At 41.9% G+C, this 27,453-nt stretch overlaps 1 protein-coding gene across 1 annotated transcript; it reads right to left on the bottom strand.

Annotated features, from left to right (window-relative positions):
* Positions 1-850: 850 nt before the first annotated feature.
* LOC109894511 (protein lin-52 homolog) lies at positions 851-27,453 on the bottom strand. Its single transcript, XM_020488051.2, has 6 exons — positions 27,321-27,453; positions 25,135-25,209; positions 25,015-25,052; positions 24,850-24,916; positions 24,657-24,740; positions 851-1,719 (listed from the first exon to the last, which is right to left on the bottom strand). Exons 1-6 carry the CDS (start codon positions 27,337-27,339, stop codon positions 1,664-1,666), a joined length of 339 nt encoding a protein of 112 aa, XP_020343640.1. The 5' UTR covers positions 27,340-27,453; the 3' UTR covers positions 851-1,663.

The raw sequence follows: 27,453 nt of genomic DNA, 5'->3' as shown, positions 1-27,453 counted from the left end.
CTCTCTCCATGCCGCTTTCCACACAGACCTAACCCCGTCCCGTCACTCAAGGAGCGTATTTGTTGTTCCTCGACCACCAGAAACGCGCGTTCGGGCTGCATGGTCAATGTTGATGACGATGCTGTTTTCACTTTGCTTCTTAATATAAATCCACTAGCGTTCTATAATTACACTTTTCGTTTGTGTTTCTTACATCTGCAAACAGCTGGTTTGTCTTTTCTTAGGAAGTTTGGCCTAAATCTTGTTAGCCGCTAATGCTAATCACTAGTTAGTTGGCTAGCTTGCTAATAAATGTACTGTCCGAGCAAACGTAATTAGTTATACAGCCTGATAATTGCAATGATTGCGTAGACCTAAATCAGCAAGTTGTTTGTGCAACAGTGTCTTCTAAATCATAGAGGAATTACATGAAACAATAATGTAAACTACGTGAAGTAGATTAGAGAAAACGTTCAACGTAACCAAAGCTTATAGGGTTCCCTAGGAAACACTTATCAAAATGTTGGTTCCTAATCATTCTATTTCCATGATTCCAACAGTTTACCCAAGTGTTTAGCTCTAAATCACAAGTCAAATCACAATTGCAACATTTGGTTAAAAATAAAGCCTAGATTGACGACCCATATGTGTGGCTCTACTTGGCAGCGTGGAAATGATCTCAAAATCAGTGACGGAAATGCAGAAATTGATAAATTATTTTTGGTTGAAGACCAATTTAACATTACAAAACAATCAGAATGGATAAAGACCCATTAAAATAACTTAGAATGTGTGTGTTGCAACCCTAGGGTCAAGCACTACTCATGAAGCAAATGTAAAACTTTTCTTATCAAAAAACATAAACTACAAATCATACCGTCAATTTTTATTTTATTTTATACTTCGATATGATATTTTGGCCTTATCGCCCAGCTCTAAAATGATGGAGGAAAAATATTAAAAATGTTAAGACTTTATTACATAATTTTCTTCTACAAATTACCAAAATGTAAATAATGCTCCAAATACAAATAAAAAATATGAATAAATACAGAATATACACTCATTTACAAAACAGTCCTACGAGCTAGCTAAAAAGGAAATTGAAAGTGACTCACCATTTCAAATCATTATAAAAGTAAATGGAACCTTCTTTAAGGACCACAGGAGGTGAAAAGTGTTGCAGTCATTGGACTCTTAAGGACGTTACACACTTTACGCAAACTACGCAAACGAGGCAGGGGGTGCAGCCCCTTGGACAGTGGATGGCTCTGTCCGTGTCAATTGGAAAGACAATTAGGGGCTTATTAGTGGCCTGTGGAGATTTGTAACTTGTGAGAGTAAGTGCTCCCCAGCGCGGCCAGAGCCCCTGCGACATCTCCAGCTAGGAACAGTCTAAATACATAATGCTCTACGTACTTTGTGCGGATCAAATTCTGGAACGGATCATATACGACACTCCCCATTTGCATAGAGTGTGTAGGGTCTGTTAGAGGAGAACTCTGCAGTGAGTGAATTTAGCCCAACTGTCTCTATTTAAATGAAAAGTCCAGGAACTTGATGATGGTTGTAGTATGAGTGTATACATGAAGGCATAAGTCTGATTCTGAGTCTTAAATCAGTCGTCTGGGTGTTGTATTACTCTCTTTGCAGACATACTGTGTAAAGAGCAGTCCTGGGGTCTTCACTTCTTGGGTCTCTCCAGGATGTTCAGGAACTTCCCCCTGGTCATCTCCCTGGCTGGATAATTAACAAATCATACAATGTAAATATCAACAACTGAACATTTCAGAAATCGAACGTTTTGGAGCACCTCTTATTCAACTTGAGGTAACCTACCTAAAAACAATTTGTTAATTAAAAGTATTTCCACTCATTCTCTATATGCTTCTGCGAACTAGTGAACTAGTCTGCTGTTTGTTCACCTGCCCACAATTGCTAATAACCCATCCACAACCGCCCGACTATGTGTGATAGATAAAATCCACACCCAACCCTAACCAGCAAATATAGAAAATTGTTGCCACAAAGTTGGAAGCAGAGAAACGTCTAGAATTTCATTGTATGTTGTAGCTAGGGTTGCAAAATTCCATGAACTTTCAATAAATACTTTCTAGAAAACCAGGGAATTAAAAGTTCCCGGAATTTTGCAACCCTAGTCATACAGTAGTGTTAAGATTTCCCTTCACTGGAACTAAGGGGCCTAGCCCGAACCATGAAAAACAGTCCCAGAACATTATTCCTACTCCACCAAACTTTACAGTTGGCATTATGCATTGGGACTGGTAGCATTCTCCTGGCATCAGCCAAACCCAGATTAATTCGTTGAACTGCCCGATGGTAAAGCGGGATTCATCACGCCAGAGAAAGTGTTTCCAATGCTCCAGAGTCCAATAGTGGCGAGCTTTACACCACTCCAGCCAAAGTGCATCGCCCATGGTGATCTTAGGCTTGTGTGTGGCTACTCGGCCATGGAAACCCATTTCATGAAGCTGCCGACGAACAGTTCTTGCGCTGACTTTGCTTTCAGAGGCAGTTTGGAACTCATTAGTGAGTGTTGCAACCAAGGACAGATTTATACGCACTACGCACTTCAGCAGTCGGGTTCTGTGAGCTTGTGTGGCCTACCACTTTGTGGCTGAGCTGTTGTTGCTCCTAGACATTTCCATTTCACAATAACAGCACTTACAGCACTTACGGGGCAGCTCTAGCAGGGCAGAAATTTGATGAACTGGCTTGTTGGAAAGGTGACATCCTATTACGGTGCCACTTTGAAAGTCACTGAGCACTTCAGTAAGGCCATTCTATTGCCAATGTTTGTCTATAGAGATTGCATGGCTGTGTGCTCGATTTTATACACCTGTCTGCTACGGGTGTGGCTGAAATAGCCAAATCTACTCATTTGAAGGGGTGTCCACACACCTTTGTATATATAGTGTATGATTCTGCGTATATTATTTCCGTCATTTGGGTAGGCTATTTGTTAGTCTATAATTAAATACATGCACCTTCTCTATTCTCATTGCCCTAGAACACTAAATAAACTCCTTGCTCAACAGAATAATGTAATAGATTGATAGAACAAATGCTTGCACACACACACACACACACACACACACACACACACACACACACACACACACACACACACACACACACAAAGGAAACGTTTTTCTAGCCTGTTCACCCCGCTATCATCCAGAAGGCGAGGTCAGTACAGGTGCATCAAAGCTGGGACCGAGAAACTGAAAAACAGCTTCTATCTCAAGGCCATCAGACTGTTAAACAGCCACCAATAACATTGAGTGGCTGCTGCCAACATACAGACTTAATCTCTAAGCACTTTAATAATTAATAATGGGATGTAATAAATGTATCACTAGTCACTTAAACAATGCCACTTTATATAATGTTTACATATCCTACATTACACATCTCATATGTATATACTGTACTCTTTACCATCTACTGCATCTTGCCTATGCCGTTCGGCCATCGCTCATCCATATATTTATATGTACATATTCTTAATCATTCCTTTACACTTGTGTGCATAAGGTAGTTGTTGTGAAATTGTTAGATTACTTGTTAGATATTACTGCACGGTCGGAACTAGAAGCACAAGCATTTCGCTACACTCGCATTAACATCTGCTAACCATGTATATGTGACCAATAAAATTTGATTTGAAGATGCTGAAATAAATAAATTATTTTTCTCCACTCCTGTTCCCAAGTCCACATTTTGCCTACATTTGATTTCTTTTAAAACTGCAGGGATTTTTTTATTCTGCAGGATTTAATATTAAAACTATGTGAGAGGTTATAGACTTACAAAGTGTATCCAGATTTCAGTTTCCATTTAACCCATCTTAACAGTAGGCTACAGTTCTCTTGACATGCCATAGGCCTATGTGAAGTCCCATTTTGTGACTGTCGAATTTGTATAGCACCACACAATCATCACACACCGCTGTCATCCTCTTTTACCACTTCACCAAATCTTTCCCAAACATGACTTTTTCTGGCCCTCCCTTCTGTTCATTTTCAACTCTCCTTTCACAGCTTTTGTCTTACTGAATTAAACTTCGACAATGTCCGTTTTGCCTCCATGGATTGACATGAACTTCCCAAAAGCATTAGGTGATTGGCGTGTAGGCTATTTGGCGCATGTACAGTTAAGCTTAGGCTTATGCACTAATACCAGACAGCCTAAATTAATGAAATAAAAACCTTAATGTAGCCTATACATATAAATTGCACAATAATTATACATTCATAGATTTAAGGTATTGTTTTCTCTTTATTCAACCTGCCCACCACCCACATGCCTTGCAGCCACACAATATCCTCCACCCTGCGGATATAACCGCGGGGACAACGGGTTATGAGCCAACCCGAGCGTCACTACTGGGAACACTACAAACCGTATGCTGTCAAAACATGCTTTGACCAGGGTTTTAGACTAAAACAAGCTACAGCACTCCATCTCACAGCCCCCCACTTCAGAGCAGAATCACTTATCAATGCAAAGCATGCATTTCATTTGTGAGATGTCTAACAGGGAGGTAATTTACACCAACATCTGTTCCATTCTGGGCATGGAAAACAACCTAAGATGCAGACTAGCTACCAAGACAATAGGCTACAATTGTGATTGCCGTCTCAAGGCAGCCAGATACAGGTATTCAAGCATCTCAGTATGTACACTACCATTCAAAAGTTTGGGGTCACTTTTGAAATTTCCTTGATTTTGAAAGAAGAGCTATTTTTTTGTCCATTAAAATAACATAACATTGATCAGAAATACAGTGTAGACATTGTTAATGTTGTAAATGACTATTGTAGCTGGAAACAGCATATTTTTTAAATGGAAAACTGTTGTTCTGATTAAAGAAGCAATAAAACTGTCCTTCTTTAGACTAGTTGAGTATCTGGAGCATCAGCATTTGTGGGTTCGATTACAGGCTCAAAATGGCCAGAAACAAAGAACTTTCTTCTGAAACTCGTCAGTCCATTCTTGTTCTGAGAAATTAAGGCTATTCCATGCGAGAAATTGCCAAGAAACTGAAGATCTCGTACAACGCTGTGTGCTACTCCCTTCACAGAACAGCGCAAACAGTCTTTAACCAGAATAAGTGTTTCTGGCCATTTTGAGGCTGTAATCAAACCCTCAAATGCTGATGCTCCAGATACTCAACTAGTCTAAAGAAGGCCAGTAAGAATAAGAATAAGAATGACGCAAATACACATGGAAGGTGTAAACAGCAGATCAGCTGCTTGCTTTTCTCTGGTTGTTTGGCTAACTGCAACAACAAAAGAGAAGTCAGATTTTCGCCATGATAGAAGAGATTCTGTTACAAAAAGGTTTTCTGGTGAGTATTTTGCATTGATCTGTCTAGTCTTGTGGAAACTCTGTTAGGTGAGTGCCTGTAATTTCTATTTTAAAGGAAACACAACATAACGATGTCAGGGCAGCCTGGAGGGATAAATGCGCAGCAGTAGCTCAATGCAAGGTTATAAAAATTTTCTAAAGTGTGTTGTTTTATTCAATTAATAATTTAAAATATCATATCCTTGTAGGTAAAAATGGCACAATTTAGGCAAAACCTTTAAATTTTTAAAATAGGCCTACAATTGTTTTTCTCCAAAGATGACACTCACTCAAGTAATTGAATACGAACGTCTTATGTGTAAGAGACTATGGCGATATCCACATTTTTCCTCACTGACTGCCATTACTATACACTTACCACTGAAATACCGTAGTAAGAACTGAAGACACTGATCAGATACACAGACCATAAAGGTTAGCTAGAAAAGCCTATGAACTGGGAGAAGTACATTGTAGAGACATAATGAAAAGCACTTGGTGGGGTTCTACAAAACAAGCTCTGCGCAATAGTTCTGGATTCGTGCCAACCCCATACTGTAGCGCGACAACAGATTGGCCCCAACTGAAGGCCTTTTGTCACTTTGCTTCTATCTGGTAAGGAGAGTATTTCAGGAGGTTTTCAGTCAACAATAGCCAGATTATGTCACAATGGAAGCTACAGGGATGTTCCTCCAGCATCAGTGTGACCCTGGAGAGGCCTCATCCAGGCCCAGTAATTACTCTTTGTTCTTGGTAATAAGAGAAGAAGGCTCTTAGCACCAGCAGAGAATCAAAGCTCAGGCAGGGCCAAGAGGGGAGCAGGGATCACCTCTTCGAACCTGCACAAAAACCACCTCCTTCATACAGTTGCTAAGCATACCCACCATGACATGAAGAGCAATACAGGCAACACATTTCAAGTGGGAATCTGGTATCTTCCATCTGGTATCTTTTTGGAAAAACATGCATACAAATACCACAGTCCCAAGCTTTCCCACCAACACAGAAGGTCCACAGTTGTAGAAGTGTCTGTCTCTGCTCGTTGAACCTGACACCAGAGCTGATGAGCAGCCTGGGTGTCTGGGTGTTTGTTGGGCTGTGCAGAGCGGTGTGGTGTATGGTGAAGGGGTTAGCGGCTAATGAAAAACCAGGGTGGATTGTAATTTAGATGAGCCGCCCAGCCTGGAATGATAATGCCCCGGCTGAGCAGGGGCCGCTTCACCTTGAGGTGTCCATCATCAGGTTAACATGACGCTAATTGGATTGGGATTGATACATTTTGTGCGGCGCTGCCATCTCTTCGAATAACACTAAACAAAATAATCAGAGCCCCCGGACAGACAGGCAGACAGGGTCTTAGATCGAATGAAACAATCAGTATCAGGTGGGATGTAATGAATTAGGATGACCCAAAACGACTGGTGCACAGATATAATTTCCCTATTCGGAAGAGTTGGGCTTGGTGAGCCAAAGGCTACCACAACAGTGTTAAATATCACTAATTAGGCCTACACACCGCACAGAGGAATAGAGATCTACACGTTAAATAGAGAAGATAGATCCAACAGCATGATTAGTAGTCTGCTATGACCATGTATTTGATGACACTAAATAAAAAGACGAGTGTAGATAAAACTCTAACCTAAAATTATAGATTTATCGCGTTCATATACAAATGACATACTTCATGTTTTTTTTATATTTTTTTAACCTTTATTTAAACAGGCAAGTCAGTTAAGAACAAATTCTTATTTTCAATGGCGGCCTAGGAACAGTGGGTTAACTGCCTGTTCAGGGGCAGAACGACAGATTTGTACCTTGTCAGCTCTGGGATTTGAACTTGCAACCTTCCAGTTACTAGCCCAACGCTCTAACCACTAGGCTACCCTGCCGCCCCAGTGAATGGAGACAGGACCTCTAGTGCCTTCAAACTCAATTCTGGACCTCAAAGCCAGTTCCACTGCATTTTCTCATTGTTGCCCTCTAGACCTGGAACACCTGTGTGCAATTAATTATCAAGCAGAACAGAAAACCAGCACGCTCCGGACATCGTAGGGTGTTTTCACACTTGGTCCCTTTCAGACATTTTTTGTGGAGTGTGAAGACTCCAAAAGAGTCACATCAAAAGAGCCCCCAAAGCGAACCAAAACTGAGACCATCTCGATATGTGGTCTGAGTTCGGTTTGTTTGACTTCTGCGGTCTGGTTCCCTTATTTTTAAAATGTATTTGACTTTTACCCCTTTTTCTCCCCAGTTTCGTAATATCCAATTTGTAGTTACAGTCTTGTCCCATCACTGCAACTCCTGTACGGACTCGTGAGAGGCGAAGGTCCAGAGCCACACGTCCTCCAAAATACGACCCCACCAAACCGTACTTAATGATTTATTTATTTATTCACCTTTATTTAACCAGGTAGGCTAGTTGAGAACAAGTTCTCATTTGCAACTGCGACCTGGCCAAGACAAAGCAAAGCAGTGTGACACAGACAACAACACAGAGTTACACATGGAGTAAACAATAAACAAGCCAATAACACAAACAAGTCAATGACACAGTAGAGAAAATAAAGTCTATATACAGTGTGTGCAAAAGGCATGAGGAGGTGGGCAATAAATAGGCCATAGGAGCGAATAGTTACAATTTAGCAGATTAACACAGGAGTGATAAATGAGCAGATGATGATGTGCAAGTAGAGATACTGGTGTGCAAAAGAGCAGAAAAGTAAATAAAATAAAAACAGTATGGGGATGAGGTAGGTAGATTGGGTGGGCTATTTACAGATGGACTATGTACAGCTGCAGTGATCGGTTAGCTGCTCAGATAGTTGATGTTTAAAGTTGGTGAGGGAAATAAAAGTCTCCAAGTTCAGCGATTTTTGCAAATCGTTCCAGTCACTGGCAGCAGAGAACTGGAAGGAAAGGCGGCCAAATGAGGTGTTGGCTTTGGGGATGATCAGTGAGATATACCTGCTGGAACGTGTGCTACAGGTGGGTGTTGTTATCGTGACCAGTGAACTGAGATAAGGCGGAGCTTTACCGAGCATAGACTTATAGATGACCTGGAGCCAGTGGGTCTGGCGATGAATATGTAGCGAGGGCCAGCCGACTAGAGCACACAGGTCGCAGTGGTGGGTGGTATAAGGTGATTTGGTAACAAAACGGATGGCACTGTGATAGACTGCATCCAGTTTTCTGAGTAGAGTGTTGGAAGTTATTTTGTAGATGACATCGCCGAAGTCGAGGATCGGTAGGATAGTCAGTTTTACTAGGGTAAGTTTGGCGGCGTGAGTGAAGGAGGCTTTGTTGCGAAATAGAAAGCCGATTCTAGATTTGATTTTGGATTGGAGATGTTTAATATGAGTCTGGAAGGAGAGTTTACAGTCTAGCCAGACAATTAGGTATTTATAGTTGTCCACATATTCTAGGTCGGAACCATCCAGGGTGGTGATGCTAGTCGGGCGGGCGGGTGTGGGCAGCGAACGGTTGAAAAGCATGCATTTGGTTTTACTAGCGTTTAAGAGCAGTTGGAGGGCACGGAAAGAGTGTTGTATGGCACTGAAGCCCGTTTGGAGGTTAGTTAGTACAGTGTCCAAGGAAGGGCCAGAAGTATACAGAATGGTGTTGTCTGCGTAGAGGTGGATCAGGGAATCGCCCGCAGCAAGAGCGACATCATTGATATATACAGAGAAAAGAGTCGGCCCGAGAATTGAACCCTGTGGTACCCCCATAGAGACTGCCAGAGGTCCGGACAACATGCCCTCAGATTTGACACACTGAACTATTTCTGTAAAGTAGTTGGTGAACCAGGCGAGGCAGTCGTCAGAAAACCCAAGGCTATTGAGTCTACCGATAAGAATACGGTGATTGACAGAGTCGAAAGCCTTGGCCAGGTCGATGAAGACGGCTGCACAGTACAGTCTTTTATCGATGGCGGTTATGATATCGTTTAGTATCTTGAGCGTGGCTGAGGTGCACCCGTGACCGGCTCGGAAGCCGGATTGCACAGAGGTGAAGGTACGGTGGGATTCGAAGATTTTAGATAGGCAGGGCAGGATGGATATATGTCTGTAACAGTTTGGGTCTAGGGTGTCACCCACTTTGAAGAGGGGGATGACCGCGGCAGCGGTCCGAGGGATCTCGGACGATACAAAAGAGAGGTTGAACAGGCTGCTAATAGGGGTTGCAGCAATGGTGGCGGATAGTTTTAGAAAGAGAGGGTCCAGATTGTCTAGCCCAGCTGATTTGTACTGGTCCAGGTTTTGCAGCTCTTTCAGAACATCTGCTGTCTGGAGAAGCTGGGGAGGCTTGGGCGAGTAGCTGCGGGGGGATGGCGGAGCTGTTGGCCGGGGTTGGAGTAGCCAGGAGGAAGGCGGGTCTGAAGTGACGCAGCGTCTAGCACTGCGCTGCAGTGCCTTAGAACGCTGCACCACTCGGCAGGCCCAGTTCCCTTTTTTCGCGCAATGTGAACACAAAGCCTCCCAGGTTCCCACGCCACACACTAGACTACTGCAACACTGTTTCCCCTGCATTAACCCCTCACACTAGACTACTGCAACACTGTTTCTCCTGCCATAACCCCTCTCACTAGACTACTGCAACACTGTTTCTCCTGCCATAACCCCTCACACTAGACTACTGCAACACTGTTTCTCCTGCCATAACCCCTCACACTAGACTACTGCAACACTGTTTCTCCTGCCATAACCCCTCACACTAGACTACTGCAACACCGTTTCCCCTGCCATAACCCCTCACACTAGACTACTGCAACACTGTTTCCCCTGCATTAACCCCTCACACTAGACTACTACAACATTGTTTCCCCTGCCACAACCCCTCACACTAGACTACTGCAACACTGTTTCTCCTGCCATAACCCCTCTCACTAGACTACTGCAACACTGTTTCTCCTGCCATAACCCCTCACACTAGACTACTGCAACACTGTTTCTCCTGCCATAACCCCTCACACTAGACTACTGCAACACCGTTTCCCCTGCCATAACCCCTCACACTAGACTACTGCAACACTGTTTCTCCTGCCATAACCCCTCACACTAGACTACTGCAACACTATTTCTCCTGCCATAACCCCTCACACTAGACTACTGCAACACTGTTTCTCCTGCCATAACCCCTCACACTAGACTACTGCAACACTGTTTCTCCTGCCATAACCCCTCACACTAGACTACTGCAACACTGTTTCCCCTGCATTAACCCCTCACACTAGACTACTGCAACACTGTTTCCCCTGCATTAACCCCTCACACTAGACTACTCCAACACTGTTTCTCCTGCCATAACCCCTCACACTAGACTACTGCAACACTATTTCTCCTGCCATAACCCCTCACACTAGACTACTGCAACACTGTTTCTCCTGCCATAACCCCTCACACTAGACTACTCCAACACTGTTTCTCCTGCCATAACCCCTCACACTAGACTACTGCAACACTATTTCTCCTGCCATGACCCCTCACACTAGACTACTGCAACACTGTTTCTCCTGCCATAACCCCTCACACTAGACTACTGCAACACTGTTTCTCCTGCCATAACCCCTCTCACTAGACTACTGCAACACTGTTTCTCCTGCCATAACCCCTCACACTAGACTACTGCAACACTGTTTCCCCTGCATTAACCCCTCACACTAGACTACTGCAACACTGTTTCCCCTGCCATAACCCCTCACACTAGACTACTGCAACACTGTTTCTCCTGCCATAACCCCTCACACTAGACTACTGCAACACTATTTCTCCTGCCATAACCCCTCACACTAGACTACTGCAACACTGTTTCTCCTGCCATAACCCCTCACACTAGACTACTGCAACACTGTTTCCCCTGCATTAACCCCTCACACTAGACAACTGCAACACTGCTTCCCCTGCCATAACCCCTCACATTGGAGAGAGAAGATGATGTGCAGGTTCGTAGAAAAAACTGCTTTTGGATATTGACTACTTCCAGTTTTGTACTGACACGAATGTTGAGATTATTTGTTTGCAATATATTGATCTATAGGCTAAGAGAGATTCATAAACTGATTATTCAATTGTGGGGTTTGAATGGTGTGAGAAGACAACAACATAGTTGCTGATAATCAAAACATAAGGTACAAAATTCATTCCATCTCTTAAAGGGGCAGTAGCCTACATTGGGTGCACAATTTTCAGGTAGGCCTACAGCATTATTTAATCTCCAGTAAATTATTCTGCTATTTAATCTGTTATCAATGATATTTACATGTTAATATTATCTTCTGAATACAATAATGTTTTTTAACTAAATCAATTAGTTTACAAAATGTTGGTATATCTAGCTGTCCGATAACACATTCTGATGGAATGGCTTGTCCTGTACTTTTACCCAGAGTGCATTGAGTGAATGTTGGAAAAATATCTTGGTTCCTTCCAGGACATACTAATTTGAATGCAAAGAGGACTCAGACCTCAAAAAAGGTGAAGTGAACTGGCAAAAGAGTTGAGTCCTCATGCAAATGCAAGGGCAGTGTGAATACAAAGAGAACAGAGTTATTTTGCTTCTTTTTTTTTTTTTACCGAGTTCACATTAAAGAGGACTGAGGACTATATGTGAAAACACCGTAACAAATAAATACCCCTGATTTAGAGAATACTATTGAGTCATTGGTCTCCTAATCCCAGTTTATCTTTCTGATCTCTCTGCTAAGAGCGTGTTAAATGGACCACTGGTTTCTGGAGAGGCCTACTAATGGGAGAGACTGGTGGCCCTCTCCCTCCGTATCTCTCTCGATCCCCCCAACAATAAATGAGGGCAGCCTGGTCTGTGGCTGTATACCCCCCCACCTCCCCCCCTTGATGAAGACTAACCCCTCTGAGCCACTCATTAATTACGAGTTCAGTTTAGCATCCGCCTCTGCAAATCATTTGAGTTTCTATGTGACATTGTAAGATAAATATTAAAAGCGGGAAGAGAAATGATCAGCCGGTCAGCCACCCTCAGGCAACTGGACTCTCACAAACGGAGTGGAAGACACCAACATAGATCGCAGACCCCCCCCCCCCCCCCACAATGTGCACATGCCCGCACATAGACGCTGTTACACAGCAGGGGCAATCAATACTGATTAGAGGGAGTTAGAGATGTGTTTAGTTGATTACAAAGGTCAATCACTAATTCTGTACTTATTTATCAGTGACTTGTTACAGCTGCCAGCCATACTAAATAACACCTTATGGATTGTGAGGGCCATGTCTTCACCCTGTTGATTAGTTGAGCTCTAATTATCATTTAGCACTGGCTGGGCTGGCCTGGGGATGCCATCACAACATGGGACTGATGGGAAATAAAATGACAAAATGTCCCCCTCAACCAAATGAATATCCAATACTGAATACAATATTCGTCCACAAGCACTTCTCAAAATAGCATTCTCCCAATGTAAATGTATAGCCTAAATGTGTGACATCACCTTCCTACCATTTGGAGTGGGTGATCTGGGTGTCATTATCACATACACCCCCCGTGTGTAGAATGGTAGTAATCATGGTGAGGCCGCTTCACCTCTCCAGGCACACGCCAGAGGAGCCAGCCAGACCCCTGTTAGTCCTAGAGACAGATGAACACCTGGGTTAACTGGCGTCCCAGCCTCCAGCCCCAACTTCCACAATTCACTATCATTAAGACTCAAGCAGACTAATCTGACCCCTGCTGCCCATCTTTAAGTGCCACTCAGCTATTACTGGTTGTAAGCTTTACTTAATGGATTTAACATCCATTCTCACTGTCCACTTCCCCTGGGACCTGGGGATGACACCCCCCACAAACCCCTCCTTCCCCCATTAACACATTCACTCACCCCCCCCTTCCCATATACACACCCGCCTCGCAAAACATAGCCTACACCTGACGCTCATGTTTGTGTTCACAATTCAATTACCTACTTATTGATACTTCACAGGGATATTTAAGATGCAGACACAGCCAGTGATTTCCCAGGGGAGCCACTGGTTCCTCTTTATGTCCCAACCGAGAGCGCTCCTCTCCCCCCTCTTCTCTCCCTCCAATATATTCCTGCTTGTGTGCACTGAGACACACACGCTCGCACAAACAAACACATCTACACCTCCCCACCCATGCCATAGCCTATCCCTGTTCAAGAGGTGTCCTTATTAATAGGCAATCAGTCAAAATTCATTCATTAAAATGCCTAAAAGGTTTTACACCGCCACTATGATTAGCTGGGAAAGAAAATCCAATGAATTCCTAATGCGTTTATGGAAATGAGGTGTCATTTCCGATCTGCTCAGGGAGGCGGCAGGCAGGCAGGGCTGAAGAACAGGCGGTATGTGCAGCTCTCTTTCCCTCTACCATGATACACACCTCCAACACTGATACAGAGGGCACCTCACCATAGCTTCTAGGCTGTTTAGACAATCTTAGTGTAATAGTTGAACATTCAAAATGGCAAAAAGTGAACTGAAGAATTAAGAGTTTGATGAACCACTATTCTGATTGTACGATTGCGATTCAGCACTGACTGTCGCTACATGCTTCAACAGCTGCACTAAACAAACAGTCAGGAAACTAAACTGCGTTAACCATGCAACACTGGTTTGAGGCTTCTGGATTAACTTGGTACATATTTTGCTAAACAGAAATGTTTTTTTTTAGGGACAATTTTCTCATACCAGCAATTTCATCTCCTCAAGCCAAACAACATTTCCCCCAAAGTATGCATCTCAAATAGCCAAAAAATATACAGAAAACTTAACACACATCATCGTTAGACTCGTTTCAGTTTCCCATCACGCCACTCCTAATGGCGTCTTCACCATGGACAATTCTCCAGCGGGTGGGCCTTGCTATTCATCTCCACTATGAGCTCATAAAGCAGGCCTGTGTGGAGAGGAGGACAGAGGAGGAGAGGAGGGGGTGGGTCCCCTGTTCCTCATTCAGAGGTTGTCAGGGAGCAGAACTTCATAACGGCCCGCCCCGTGGTTGCTCAGGCCGCCCTGATGGATTGATGAAGGCACATTAGCACCATGGGCCAGTGTGAATGCAATCATATTCAGCAGCCCTGGCCTCTTAATAGGAAGGAGATTGATGCTGGGCCATTAGGAGCTGTCAGCACTGACCTTCAGCCTCAACTCCACATAGGCAGGGATGTAGGGGTCATCCTGGCTGTACTGTGGTGGCAGCACAGTGGTGTTTAGACCAGGACAGCTCTTTGCCACCGCCAGCCAATACTAAGCAGGATTGGTCTTGACTGGCGTTCCCTTGTATCAAACCAAACCTGGAGGATTACCTGGATGATTATGACAGCCTCATGAGGAAGATTGGCAGGTCTTGCTGTAAAATAATGTGGTAGCAGCAAGACCTGTCATCTGTTCACCTGTGCAGAGTTCTGCAGAAGGCGACTAAAATCACATCAGACTCTTTCCATCCACCCCACACCAAATTCCAACCCCTCCCCTCTGTCCATAGCTACAGGCAGCCAAAAGGAAAAACCAGAGACAGAAAGTATTTTATTCAAGTGCAATACTTAAAAATTAACAAGACTAATTAACAAGACTAATATGCACTTTAAGCACTTTAACATGCAAATTGATCTTTATATAAACTAGTGCACCAGTGAGGATTTCCTACACTAGACAACTTGTTACAGCTGTTGATAAGTCATTGGTCATAATCTGCCATTTTTTTCATCTCATTACACAAAGATATACGGGGAGAACATAGCTATATTCAATCAAATTCACGAGTTGATTAAAACCTGTTTAACCCTTTATCATGGTTGGTGTCTTGACGGATTTGTCAAAAAATTGTGTGACATAAAACGTTACTTTTATTGTCCTTGCTTTTATGGCAGTGCAAGTTGTCATTATGTAATATATTAAGTATGAATCAGTTAAATTAGATATTGAACTTGAACCCTGTAAGAATCCTGGATCTAGCTGTCAGACAGTTTTTTGTATTGAGATCGCAGAAATGCAGTGTAACTAGGTAACATTTCGTGTCTCCTTATGTTACGGGGTGAAAACAGTTTTCATGGGCACACAAATCAAAAATGATGTATGAGATTGCAAAATCGCATGCTTCTAACCGAAAGTGTCACCTTACCTTGATACTTAAAACCTAAATCAATACTGTCATTAACGTGGTTCTTCAATAATTATGTATAACACTTATTCAATGGGCATTTGGTGTCCAGCTGATTAGTTACACCATGATATTTTCACACATCATCATCTGATCCATGAGGGAAGGACAGTCAAGTGACAAACAGCTGTTGTGATAGCGCATGCCATGCAACAACAGCTCAAGTGCTGGAAAAAAAGGAGTTTGCAAGGAATATTTGTGTGTCACTTGTTTGCTGAAGACAGTTGTGCTTGGATTCACATTGGATCAAAAATCCCTAGCAAAATGATGTTGATAATCTGTTGTTGTCTGCTTGATTTAGAGCAGGGGTCTCGTTAGATTTAACAGAGAAAGTATTAAGGTAATGAGTTCATGTTTTCATATATTTTTGTGCCTCGGATTGGACACCGAGTCTACTGCGCTCAATTGTGTAAGATAGGCTTTTGCGCAACACCCAACGCTATTCCTATTAATTATTCTGGATATAATGACAAATTACATACCCCAGTGGGTTTACCCACAATATAACTTGGTAATGAAATAACATGAGAAATACATTTTGTTTTCCATGTTACACCTGCAATTTTAAACAGTACAAGGGGTTTGAAGTAGCCTACTTGAACTTTAATTTGGAGGTCAGAAATTCAAGTATTTGAATAGGCCTACTTTGAAAATCAGACATTTAATAAATTTGGTGCTTGAAAAGTCCTTGTAAATATTGTAGCCAATTTATAAGTTCTCCTGCTCCCTTATAATTTTCCAAGAGCTCAATTTTATCCGTTTTTGTGAGATGTGGCCACTTTCGTTTGTTTCCTGCCACTTCAATTGATTGACAAATTGACAAATTCTTCCAATAAAAAAGGAACCAGTTTTTTGCTCACTTTCTCATTATAAAAACAGAGATGGTGAGATTCAAATGGTGAGATGAATTCTATCGCTATTCATGGCTTTATTATGTGTGCCTCCGTCGGCCACATAGGCTACAGAAAAATGCCCATCCAATCTATTTAGTCAGGTAATGTCCACATTATTCTCACATATTTTAGAATGTAATAATAATTTGAAAATCAATGCATTGGCAAGACCCCCCCCCCCCCCCCTCTATATTATTAAATTCTGTCTTTACAATTCTGTCTTTACAATTCTATAACAGAGGTCCTTCAATGAACTGCTTAAAAAAAGTTCCTGAAAGTCCTTGAATTTGACTTGCCAATGTTTTATGTACCCTTCTAAAAGGGATGTATAGTCCTAGGCATATGATATTGTGTAGGTGAAGTTAATAGCCAATTTGCAAATATTCACTTTTATTCCTGCATGAAAATCTTTTTTAATTCTGTTTCAAACCATTTAGAAATTTTAACAGGCACAAAAAAAAAAATGTGGTAAATTTTACTTAAATCTGAATCTATTTACAACAATAAATCCATTGCAGTGAAAAATCAGGAGGTTGGTTCTGTACAGTACGTGTCCTCATCATCTGACAGAAAAATGATATCAGTCTACACTAAATGGTCTCTGCATAGGGAAGCTGCTTGTTCTGGCCACATCATAGATAAAGATATCACTGCATTAGCAAGGAGCCAAGTCCCAGTCAGTCCAGTCAGCTGGTGGTGGTGGTGGGGATCAGTGAAACCTACAAGTGTGTTAGAGCAGCAGCCTGAGGCCTGTCCCTCAGGACCAATCCCCTTTCAATTACCTCCAATAACAGCACTTATCACAGAAGTCAGCATTCTCCCGGGACCCAGGGCCTGATGCCGAGCTCAGCGGCCCACAACAGGGGCATTCATCACAGGTCGAGGCAGCAGCTGGGGTCTGGGGAGGAGGCATGCGCCAGGTCCCCCCTGGGGAACACTGTGGCAGCATCACACAGCCATCAGGGGGGGGGGGGGGGGGGGGGCTGCCACAAACACATATGTGCATGCATAATATACAGTGGGGCAAAAAGTATTTAGTCAGCCACCAATTGTGCAAGTTCTCCCACTGAAAAAGATGAGAGAGGCCTGTAATTTTCATTATAGGTACACTTCATCTATGACAGACGAAATTATAATTTTTTTCTCTCCAGAAAATCACATTGAAGAATTTTTTATGAATTTATTTGCAAATTATGGTGGAAAATAAGTATTTGGTCAATAACAAAAGTTTGTCTCAATACTTTGTTATATACCCTTTGTTGGCAATGACAGAGGTCAAACATTTTCTGTAAGTCTTCACAAGGTTTTCACACACTGTTGCTGGTATTTTGGCCCATTCCTCCATGCAGATCTCCTCTAGAGCAGTGATGTTTTGGGGCTGTTGCTGGGCAACACGGACTTTCAACTCCCTCCAAAGATTTTCTATGGGGTTGAGATCTGGAGACTGGCTAGGCCACTCCAGGACCTTGAAATGCTTCTTACGAAGCCACTCCTTCGTTGCCCGGGCGTTGTGTTTGATCATTGTCATGCTGAAAGACCCAGCCACGTTTCATCTTCAATGCCCTTGCTGATGGAAGGAGGTTTTCACTCAAAATCTCACGATACATGGCCCCATTCATTCTTTCCTTTACACGGATCAGTCGTCCTGGTCCCTTTTGCAGAAAAACAGCCCCAAAGCATGATGTTTCCACCCCCATGCTTCACAGTAGGTATGGTGTTCTTTGGATGCAACTCAGCATTCTTTGTCCTCCAAACACAACGAGTTGAGCTTTTACCAAAAAGTTATATTTTGGTTTCATCTGACCATATGACATTCTCCCAATCTTCTTCTGGATCATCCAAATGCTCTCTAGAAAACTTCAGATGGGCCTAGACATGTACTGGCTTAAGCAGGGGGACACGTCTGGCACTGCAGGACTTGTGTCCCTGGCGGCGTAATGTGTGTTACTGATGGTAGGCTTTGTTACTTTGGTCCCAGCTCTCTGCAGGTCATTCACTAGGTCCCCCCGTGTGGTTCTGGGATTTTTGCTCAACGTTCTTGTTATAATTTTTACCCCACGGGGTGAGATCTTGCGTGGAGCCCCAGATCGAGGGAGATTATCAGTGGTCTTGTATGTCTTCCATTTCCTAATAATTGCTCCCACAGTTGATTTCTTCAAACCAAGCTGCTTACCTATTGCAGATTCAGTCTTCCCAGCCTGGTGCAGGTCTACAATTTTATTTCTGGTGTCCTTTGACAGCTCTTTGGTCTTGTCCATAGTGGTTTGGAGTGTGACTGTTTGAGGTTGTGGACAGGTGTCTTTTATACTGATAACAAGTTCAAACAGGTGCCATTAATACAGGTAACGAGTGGAGGACAGAGGAGTCTCTTAAAGAAGAAGTTACAGGTCTGTGAGAGCCAGAACTCTTGCTTGTTTGTAGGTGACCAAATACTTAATTTTCCACCATAATTTGCAAATAAATTCATAAAAAATCCTACAATGTGATTTTCTGGATTTTTTTCCCTCATTTTATCTCATAGTTGAAGTGTACCTATGATGAAAATTACAGGCCTCTCTCATCTTTTTAAGTGGGAGAACTTACACAATTGGTGGCTGACTAAATACTTTTTTGCCCCACTGTACATGCAGTGCTGCCCCACTTGCCTTCCACACTTGGGGCCTCTGTTCTACAGGTATTCTGCCTTTGGATCTCCAAAGATTAGGCTACATTTAGCCATTTTACATGACATTAGGCTGGTGTTCCAAGTCCTTCTGAAGGTTCAGGTGAAATCAGTGTCCTCTAGGTCAGAGGTGTCTAGGTCTGGCCCTTCCCCTTCCTCAACAGGCATCAAGGCGGGTGTTTTCACTGGCTGATTGTGCTCTGCCCATTAACCAGCTCAGTTTAATGCGCCACATGTTTAAAGGGGGGGGTCGTAAATCGTGTCCCCTGCCCTGGTTTGTGTTCTCTCTCTCTCTCTCTCTCTCTCTCTGAGGAAACAAACATGATGAAAAAGTAGCTGAGATTTACAAGGCCTCCTCTGACAGCCGGGAAAACAAGAAAATTAAACGAGAGCACATCAAAAAGGCATCAATACAAGCTGCTCTGAGACCGATAATAACCATCATTGTGTTACTTCATCCCGAGGTACATGACATGGTTGCAAAGACAACATCCCTTCCTTTATGGCTGCTAACATCTTTATAACTAACAAATATGTCGTATGGTAGACAACATGAAGCATTTAATCAAATGAAAGAACATTAACAGATCACTGCATGCTCAGGGCACGAGACAAGCTGATCTGAAAAATGTGAGGAACATCAGATAGCGTCATTTTCCCATAAATGCCTGTAAATGAAGCTTATCACGTTTGGGTGAGACTGGTCCCACAGACCCTGGATCAGACTGTATGATCAGCTTGTTTAATTTGTATTTAGTTATAATATTTAGCTAGAATATGTGTGGTAGACAGAGCGGATCCTGACCTGTAAATATGAGCCTGGAATAAGCAGATTAAATGTGTTATCTACAGCTATGCTGAAATCAATGACACTAATCTGAGCTTTCATAATGCCTGATGCATAATAATGAGATATTCGAGCAGTGTCATTGCTTTTGTCATCCCCACCAAGTCTACGTGCACTTTGAGGCAATTCATTGTCACTCAAGCGGTCAAGTCATGCGCTATATCTCGAGGTAGCTTGCTTGCTTGATCAACATAAACGTTGCCATAAAAACAAAAATATATCTCTCATTTCTATGAGCGAGCAGGGCAAAGCCCAGACAAATCATGTTTGCAATAATCCTTTCCAGAATGAGTCTACTTTAATCATTCTGTCTTTATGGAATTTGACAAATCAGCGGTGAGTTCGCTGTGGAGCGGGACCTATCAGCCCTGCACCCCCTCTGCATAACCAACATGCTCTACATCTCTCCGAATCACACAGGGGGACAGAGGGTTCCTCATCCTCACTGTACAAGATTACAGTTTCTGTTTAAGCATTGAATGGAGGCTAAATCCAGTCCAGATTTAAGGTAGAACTCCACCCAGAGAGCATTGATTTAAGGGAGTGCTCTATTCTACAACAAGAGTGTGTGCAAAACGAGTGCAGCCAATGTTAAATGCATAGTTAGAATTCAACGATACTTTAATTTTGGCAGCAAAAAAAATAATTTGAGAGGAAATGATTTAAGTCTGTATCAAATCTCTGTCACAGCGTTTTGTTTCTGGGTTTGTGCATGGTGTGCTTGTCCATAGCGAGCTAAGTACCCATATTCCTTTTAGGAAAAAAAGGAGCACTTAGCTAGGCTACATCTCTCTAATCCACACTTTATGGATTAGGACAATGGATGCAGAAAATCTGTCAATCCACATTTTGCATCCATCACATGCTTCAATACTTGTTGTGTTATGTGAGACCTGCCACTACATTACCAAACTTCTAAATGCAATGTTGAATTGCTGTCGTTTTACACTGAGTTACAGTACCAGTCAAACGTTTGGACACACCTACTAATTTTCTACATCATAGAATAAGTGAAGACATCAAAACTATGAAACAACACATATGGAATCATGTAGTAAGCAAAAAAAGTGTTCAGCAAATCAAAACATATTTTATATTTGATATTCTTCAAAGTAGCCACCCTTGGCCTTGATGACAGCTTTGCACACATGTCTTTGGTGTACAACATGATAGTTGCATGTAGCTAACAATATTAACCTAAATGACAAAGAGAAACAAAGGACATTTGTCCTTGTGGCAAAATGTGGCAAAGAAATAAACTTTTATACCCTGATTACAAAGTGTTGTGTTGAAATACTCTTCATATTTTCAAGCATGGTGAAGGCTGCATCATGTTAAGGGTATGCTTGTCATCGGCAAGGGAGTTTTTTTTGTTGTTGATAAAAATAAACGGAATAGAGCTAAGCACAGGCAAAATCCTATAAGACCTGGTTCAGTCTGCTTTCCAACAGACACTGGGAGACAAATTCACATTTCAGCAGGACAATAACCTAAAACACAAGGTCAAATATTCACTGGAGTTTCTTACCAAAACGACTTTGAATGTTCCAGAGTGTCCTAGTTACCGTTTTTAGTTAAATAGGCTTGAACATCTATGGCAAGACTGGTTGTCTAGCAATCGTCAAAAACCAACTTCACAGAGCATGAAGAATAAAAAAATGAATAATGTGCAAATATTGTACAATACAGTTGTACAAAGTTTTTAGAGACTTACCCAAAAAGACTCACAGCTGTATTTGCTGCCAAAGGTGATTCTAACATGTATTGACTCAGGGGTGAATACTTATTTAAATGAGATATTTCTGTATTTAATTTCCAAAACATGCTAAAAAATTAATCTAAAAATATGTTTTCACTTTGTCATTATGAGGTATTGTGAGTACTGTAGATGGCTGACTGTAACAACAAAATGTAAAATACTTCAAGGGGTTTGAATACTTTCTGAAGGCATTATATTTAAATATTTAAAAAATATTAAAAACATTTTTTTTTTCATGTTTAGAAGTTTCAATATTCATAAAATATATATATATTTAAGTCAAAATATTACAGAGCAAGCAGTAAAGCTTAAAATGACACCATTTTTTCTTTGTAGCATCTGATGAAAGATGAAAAATTATGGAGTCTTTGGTTAAGGCTAAAATGTCATAAATATGCCAACTTTAATTATTTCTCAATTATGCTTTTAGATACAAATGTCAAATATATCCCAACAATCCATCCTCCAATGGACTATTCAATGGATCACATTTTGTGAAAATTACAAAAATCACATTATTTTTGTGTCTAGATTTCATGAGGAATCACTCCAATACTCTCCATTTACAATCTATTTCTGTCTAAGTCATAACAATATTCAGAAAGAGTAGAAATACATTGAATCTTAATAAGCGGTGTCGACTTTGTGAAATGTAAAATGAGTTGAATGACTGTAGCAAATACTTGAGATGTTCCTTGACTGATCAGACATAAATTAGCCATAAGGCTAGCAGCACCATCTAGAGGTAGCCTATGGAATGACAACTAGAGCTCTGCTACACGACCCGAGCCTGATGGGCCTTGGTTAGGGCTGTTTTATCATCAATAACTAGGGTACGGGCAGGGCATCACTAAATTGATCATCAACATTTTGAAGCGGAGTCATTTCCTTGTGCTCTGCTGCGCAGTACAGTCAACCGTATCTGACTAAGATCACAACATGGTGTCAGAAGCGCTTCAACCTCGTCAAATATAAGACGAGAGAGATTATTTCACAGAAAATAATAAAGTTCATTGAGTTTTGTAAGAGTTTAGAGTGATGAAAAGTTGCTAACCGCTCTCTGTATGTCTCGTCAATGAGCAGAGCAGCTCAAACGGAGCCGTTGCTATGGATACTCACAGATCCAGAGCCGCCATGAGCAGAGCGCATGCAGATTGAGCAGCGCGCAGTGAGAAAGTTATGGATTTACTAAAGGAGGAAACTATTTCTAATTTCGGGCAGGGCCTTAAATTTGTCAGAAGCAATCGGGCCCGGGTAGGGTAGGGCCTGAGTATCACGGGCATGGGTAGGCCTTAAAATACAGTGCCTTGCGAAAGTATTCGGCCCCCTTGTACTTTGCGACCTTTTGCCACATTTCAGGCTTCAAACAAAGATATAAAACTGTATTTTTTTGTGAAGAATCAACAACAAGTGGGACACAATCATGAAGTGGAACGACATTTATTGGATATTTCAAACTTTTTTAACAAATCAAAAACTGAAAAATTGGGCGTGCAAAATTATTCAGCCCCCTTAAGTTAATACTTTGTAGCGCCACCTTTTACTGCGATTACAGCTGTAAGTCGCTTGGGGTATGTCTCTATCAGTTTTGCACATCGAGAGACTGACATTTTTTCCCATTCCTCCTTGCAAAACAGCTCGAGCTCAGTGAGGTTGGATGGAGAGCATTTGTGAACAGCAGTTTTCAGTTCTTTCCACAGATTCTCGATTGGATTCAGGTCTGGACTTTGACTTGGCCATTCTAACACCTGGATATGTTTATTTTTGAACCATTCCATTGTAGATTTTGCTTTATGTTTTGGATCATTGTCTTGTTGGAAGACAAATCTCTGTCCCAGTCTCAGGTCTTTTGCAGACTCCATCAGGTTTTCTTCCAGAATGGTCCTGTATTTGGCTCCATCCATCTTCCCATCAATTTGAACCATCTTCCCTGTCCCTGCTGAAGAAAAGCAGGCCCAAACCATGATGCTGCCACCGCCATGTTTGACAGTGGGGATAGTGTGTTCAGGGTGATGAGCTGTGTTGCTTTTACGCCAAACATAACGTTTTGCATTGTTGCCAAAAAGTAACATTTTTGGTTTCATCTGACCAGAGCACCTTCTTCCACATGTTTGGTGTGTCTCCCAGGTGGCTTGTGGCAAACTTTAAACAACACTTTTTATGGATATCTTTAAGAAATGGCTTTCTTCTTGCCACTCTTCCATAAAGGCCAGATTTGTGCAATATACAACTGATTGTTGTCCTATGGACAGAGTCTCCCACCTCAGCTGTAGATCTCTGCAGTTCATCCAGAGTGATCATGGGCCTCTTGGCTGCATCTCTGATCAGTCTTCTCCTTGTATGAGCTGAAAGTTTAGAGGGACGGCCAGGTCTTGGTAGATTTGCAGTGGTCTGATACTCCTTCCATTTCAATATTATCGCTTGCACAGTGCTCCTTGGGATGTTTAAAGCTTGGGAAATCTTTTTGTATCCAAATCCGGCTTTAAACTTCTTCACAACAGTATCTCGGACCTGCCTGGTGTGTTCCTTGTTCTTCATGATGCTCTCTGCGCTTTTAACGGACCTCTGAGACTATCACAGTGCAGGTGCATTTATACGGAGACTTGATTACACATAGGTGGATTGTATTTATCATCATTAGTCATTTAGGTCAACATTGGATCATTCAGAGATCCTCACTGAACTTCTGGAGAGAGTTTGCTGCACTGAAAGTAAAGGGGCTGAATAATTCTGCACGCCCAATTTTTCAGTTTTTGATTTGTTAAAAAAGTTTGAAATATGCAATAAATGTCGTTCCACTTCATGGTTGTGTCCCACTTTCACAAAAAAATACAGTTTTATATCTTTATGTTTGAAGCCTGAAATGTGGCAAAAGGTCGCAAAGTTCAAGGGGGCCGAATACTTTCGCAAGGCACTATATATGCTCGTGCAGGGCTCTGGTCTCCAACTGGTTGTGAGTGTGTATGTGTATCATGTGTGTATACTTACACTCCTCAAGGCCCAGCTGGTAGGCCAGGTTCTGTAGCCCTTTGACCTTCTCCATCAGGTTTGCTGTGGTCAGACTCCCCAGCTCTGTGGGAGGAATAGAGTTGGAGTACAGTCAGTGAATACTTATTAGTCTATTTTCACAAGTAGGCAATGCTCAACAGTAAGTGTACCATATGACACTACTGTACTTTACCTTTTAACATTTCAATGTCCTCACTCTCCAGTTCAGCCATCCATTTGGGTGGAGAATTGGTAATTGGCTGCAAGACAAAAAATAAGAAGAAGAATGTGCATTCTCTCAGCCATGTAGGTTTATTCATTTATCAACACTAGCTATAGATCTTTGAAAAACACTCACATTTTTGCAAGATGCAGCAAATTCTGCAACTCCTGGCACTGTGTGAGAATCAGAATCAGGAATGAGTAAATTGAAATGATAGGCTTAATGAAGCGAACACAGAGGAGAAGACAAACTTACGTTGCTCTGGCCATAGGTCAGGAGATGCTCTATCCAGCTTCTCAAAACTCAGCAGAGAGGACTCAAAATCATCACCTTACAAAGGGGGAAAATGTATTTTAGTCGTCATCAACCGATTCAACACTAATAAATGTGAAAGAGCAGCCTTTAGCTAAGTGCTGTTCACGCTGAGTCATTGCGCTTGCTTGCTACATGAACAGGGCTCATTTAGTACAAGTAATTAGGGATTGGGTTTGAATTTAACATAATGTTATGAAAGGAGCCATAATCCTTTCTTCTCCATTTACAGTGAGTTTGAGTGCAGGCTTTGTAAAGGCTCGACCAGGGGTTGGAACCGGAATTATTTTCCAATAGTTTAGTTCTGAACAGAACCATTATTGTTTTAATTCTGTTCCACTGGTCCGACCAGCAAAATAAAGTTCTGACCTGTTTCGAACCCCAAATAAGTAACGGTTTATATCGTTCCTTTCTGTTCCTTTTTAGTCCTCTGAAAACGACATTAAATGAGTTCACCAATGGATAGAGCTGCTTGCTATGGAGCGGGAAAGCTATGTACATGCATTGGACAGACAAGTGTAGAGTAGGGTGCGACATGCGACTGAAATTTTGCAGGTGAGCACTGGGCATCTTGTTTTTATGACATGCATTGTCTGAATTAGGCCCACAGAATTATACCTACGGAGGAGCAGCTTCTATGAAGGAACTTTGAATGACTTTGAACTTCAGAGAGTTGGCTTAACTAACTTTGGACCAGAGCTAGCTCTTGATCATGACTCTCAGTTCCATTACATTACACATAATGCTGCCTAGAGTTTGAGCGCTAGACCAGACAAACTTGTGTGAGCAGTGGCACCAGAATTAAAATAAGACGTCTTACGTTTTTGTAGTTAATAAATCCAATGTGAAACGTGATAACTATAGTATCCTTAACTGACATTGAAAATGTTAATCCATTGTTCTCTAATTAAAAAATCTCTCCCTAATTTCTAAATCATGCCCGTAATGTCAGTAGCTACATTAGACTATGCATGCTTCGGAGGGAGGGGAAGGTAGCCTACACAAAAACTGGCAGGTAGACACTGGAATACATTTCAGAGTAACAGTGAGGACTATGTAATGGCGCCTTGTTGCGTTTTTTTGTGGGACTGGAAAACGGTAATAACTGGTTCGTCCCGGAACAGTATAGATTACTTTCGTTCTCAGTTCTGTTCCTCAAAATTGTTTTATTTTCCAATTTTCGGTTCTGTTCCCTGAACCAGTTCCAACTACTGGTGTCTACATTCTATAGCTAGACAGACCTTTTTGTTCAACTAACCAGTTCTTGTCTTAATTTTTTTCGCTGAATCAAGAACTTACTAGTATCTTAGAAATGTCAATTTCCAGTTGCAGGTGTATGGAAAAGACACAAATGTACCTCCATACAGGTGGTTCTACAAAATCCGGCAAAAACTCAGATATTAAATCCATGTTTAGCATCGAGTGAGATATGCCACTTGCATGTGTGAAGACCTTGTGTTTTGGTCACATTGTGTGATGCACTGTCATCACATAGATTTCTTGCAAAGATGTTGGGAAATGCTAGATGTGCAGCAGCTAAAACGGAGAGGAACTCCCTCGGAAGGTACAAAACATGGATGATCTTTGAGCAACTGGAAACGGACATTGCCAAGATAGGTACTTTTTTCACAGAATCAATAACTTAGAAAGCATTGCCAACAACAGGTTAGTTGACAAATCTATTGGTGGTGGTTTGTATGGGGCTTTCTTGTAACGCCCAGTATTGGACACCCAATCTTTGGTTATATCACATTATCTGGCGTACGGTCTGTAGCTAGCTACTAGCATGCACATGAATTAGTCATTACAGCTACTGTTCCTTTGCTGACCACCTAGCTATGGCAGTGTCCATTACAATTGCCGTTACGGTTAAATTGGATAGGCCGAGATGGCTAATAAGACAAACTGCATAGTTATCAAGTAGGAAGAAGGGCATTGCTAGCAGGCTTGTTTTGGTTTGTCTGACATAACCTGTTGTGTGAGCATAGCCTGGTGAAAAACGTAAGACATTATTTGTACAACATATGAACTCAGAATGTTTCAGCAAATAGAAATACGAAGCATACTGGTTTCATTAGTATCTCGGTATCAAGATGTCAATTTATACACTCAACGAAATTAGAATTTACCTCCATTTGGAGACGCCATTTTCAGATCCACACACGTGATAGAATGCAGCCAATGGGTTGATGTTGCTTCAGATTGACGTGTCTTCACCAGGCTGCACTACAAACGTCTGTCAGCAGGTGGCATGTGTATCAC

Source organism: Oncorhynchus kisutch, linkage group LG7 (genome assembly GCF_002021735.2).
Source record: "Oncorhynchus kisutch isolate 150728-3 linkage group LG7, Okis_V2, whole genome shotgun sequence".
Taxonomy (NCBI): domain Eukaryota; kingdom Metazoa; phylum Chordata; class Actinopteri; order Salmoniformes; family Salmonidae; genus Oncorhynchus; species Oncorhynchus kisutch.
Note: the sequence above shows the minus strand (reverse complement) of the source record. Positions and strands in the feature narration are given on the sequence as shown.

Bases quoted from the DNA above. Each gene is read 5' to 3' on its own strand.
- LOC109894511 (XM_020488051.2), bottom strand. The intron at 25,053-25,134 runs GTAAGTTTGTCT...ATTCTCACACAG, and splicing joins TGACCTATGGCCAGAGCAAC to TGCCAGGAGTTGCAGAATTT. The intron at 1,720-24,656 runs GTAAGTATACAC...TTAATTATCCAG, and splicing joins CCAGCTGGGCCTTGAGGAGT to CCAGGGAGATGACCAGGGGG.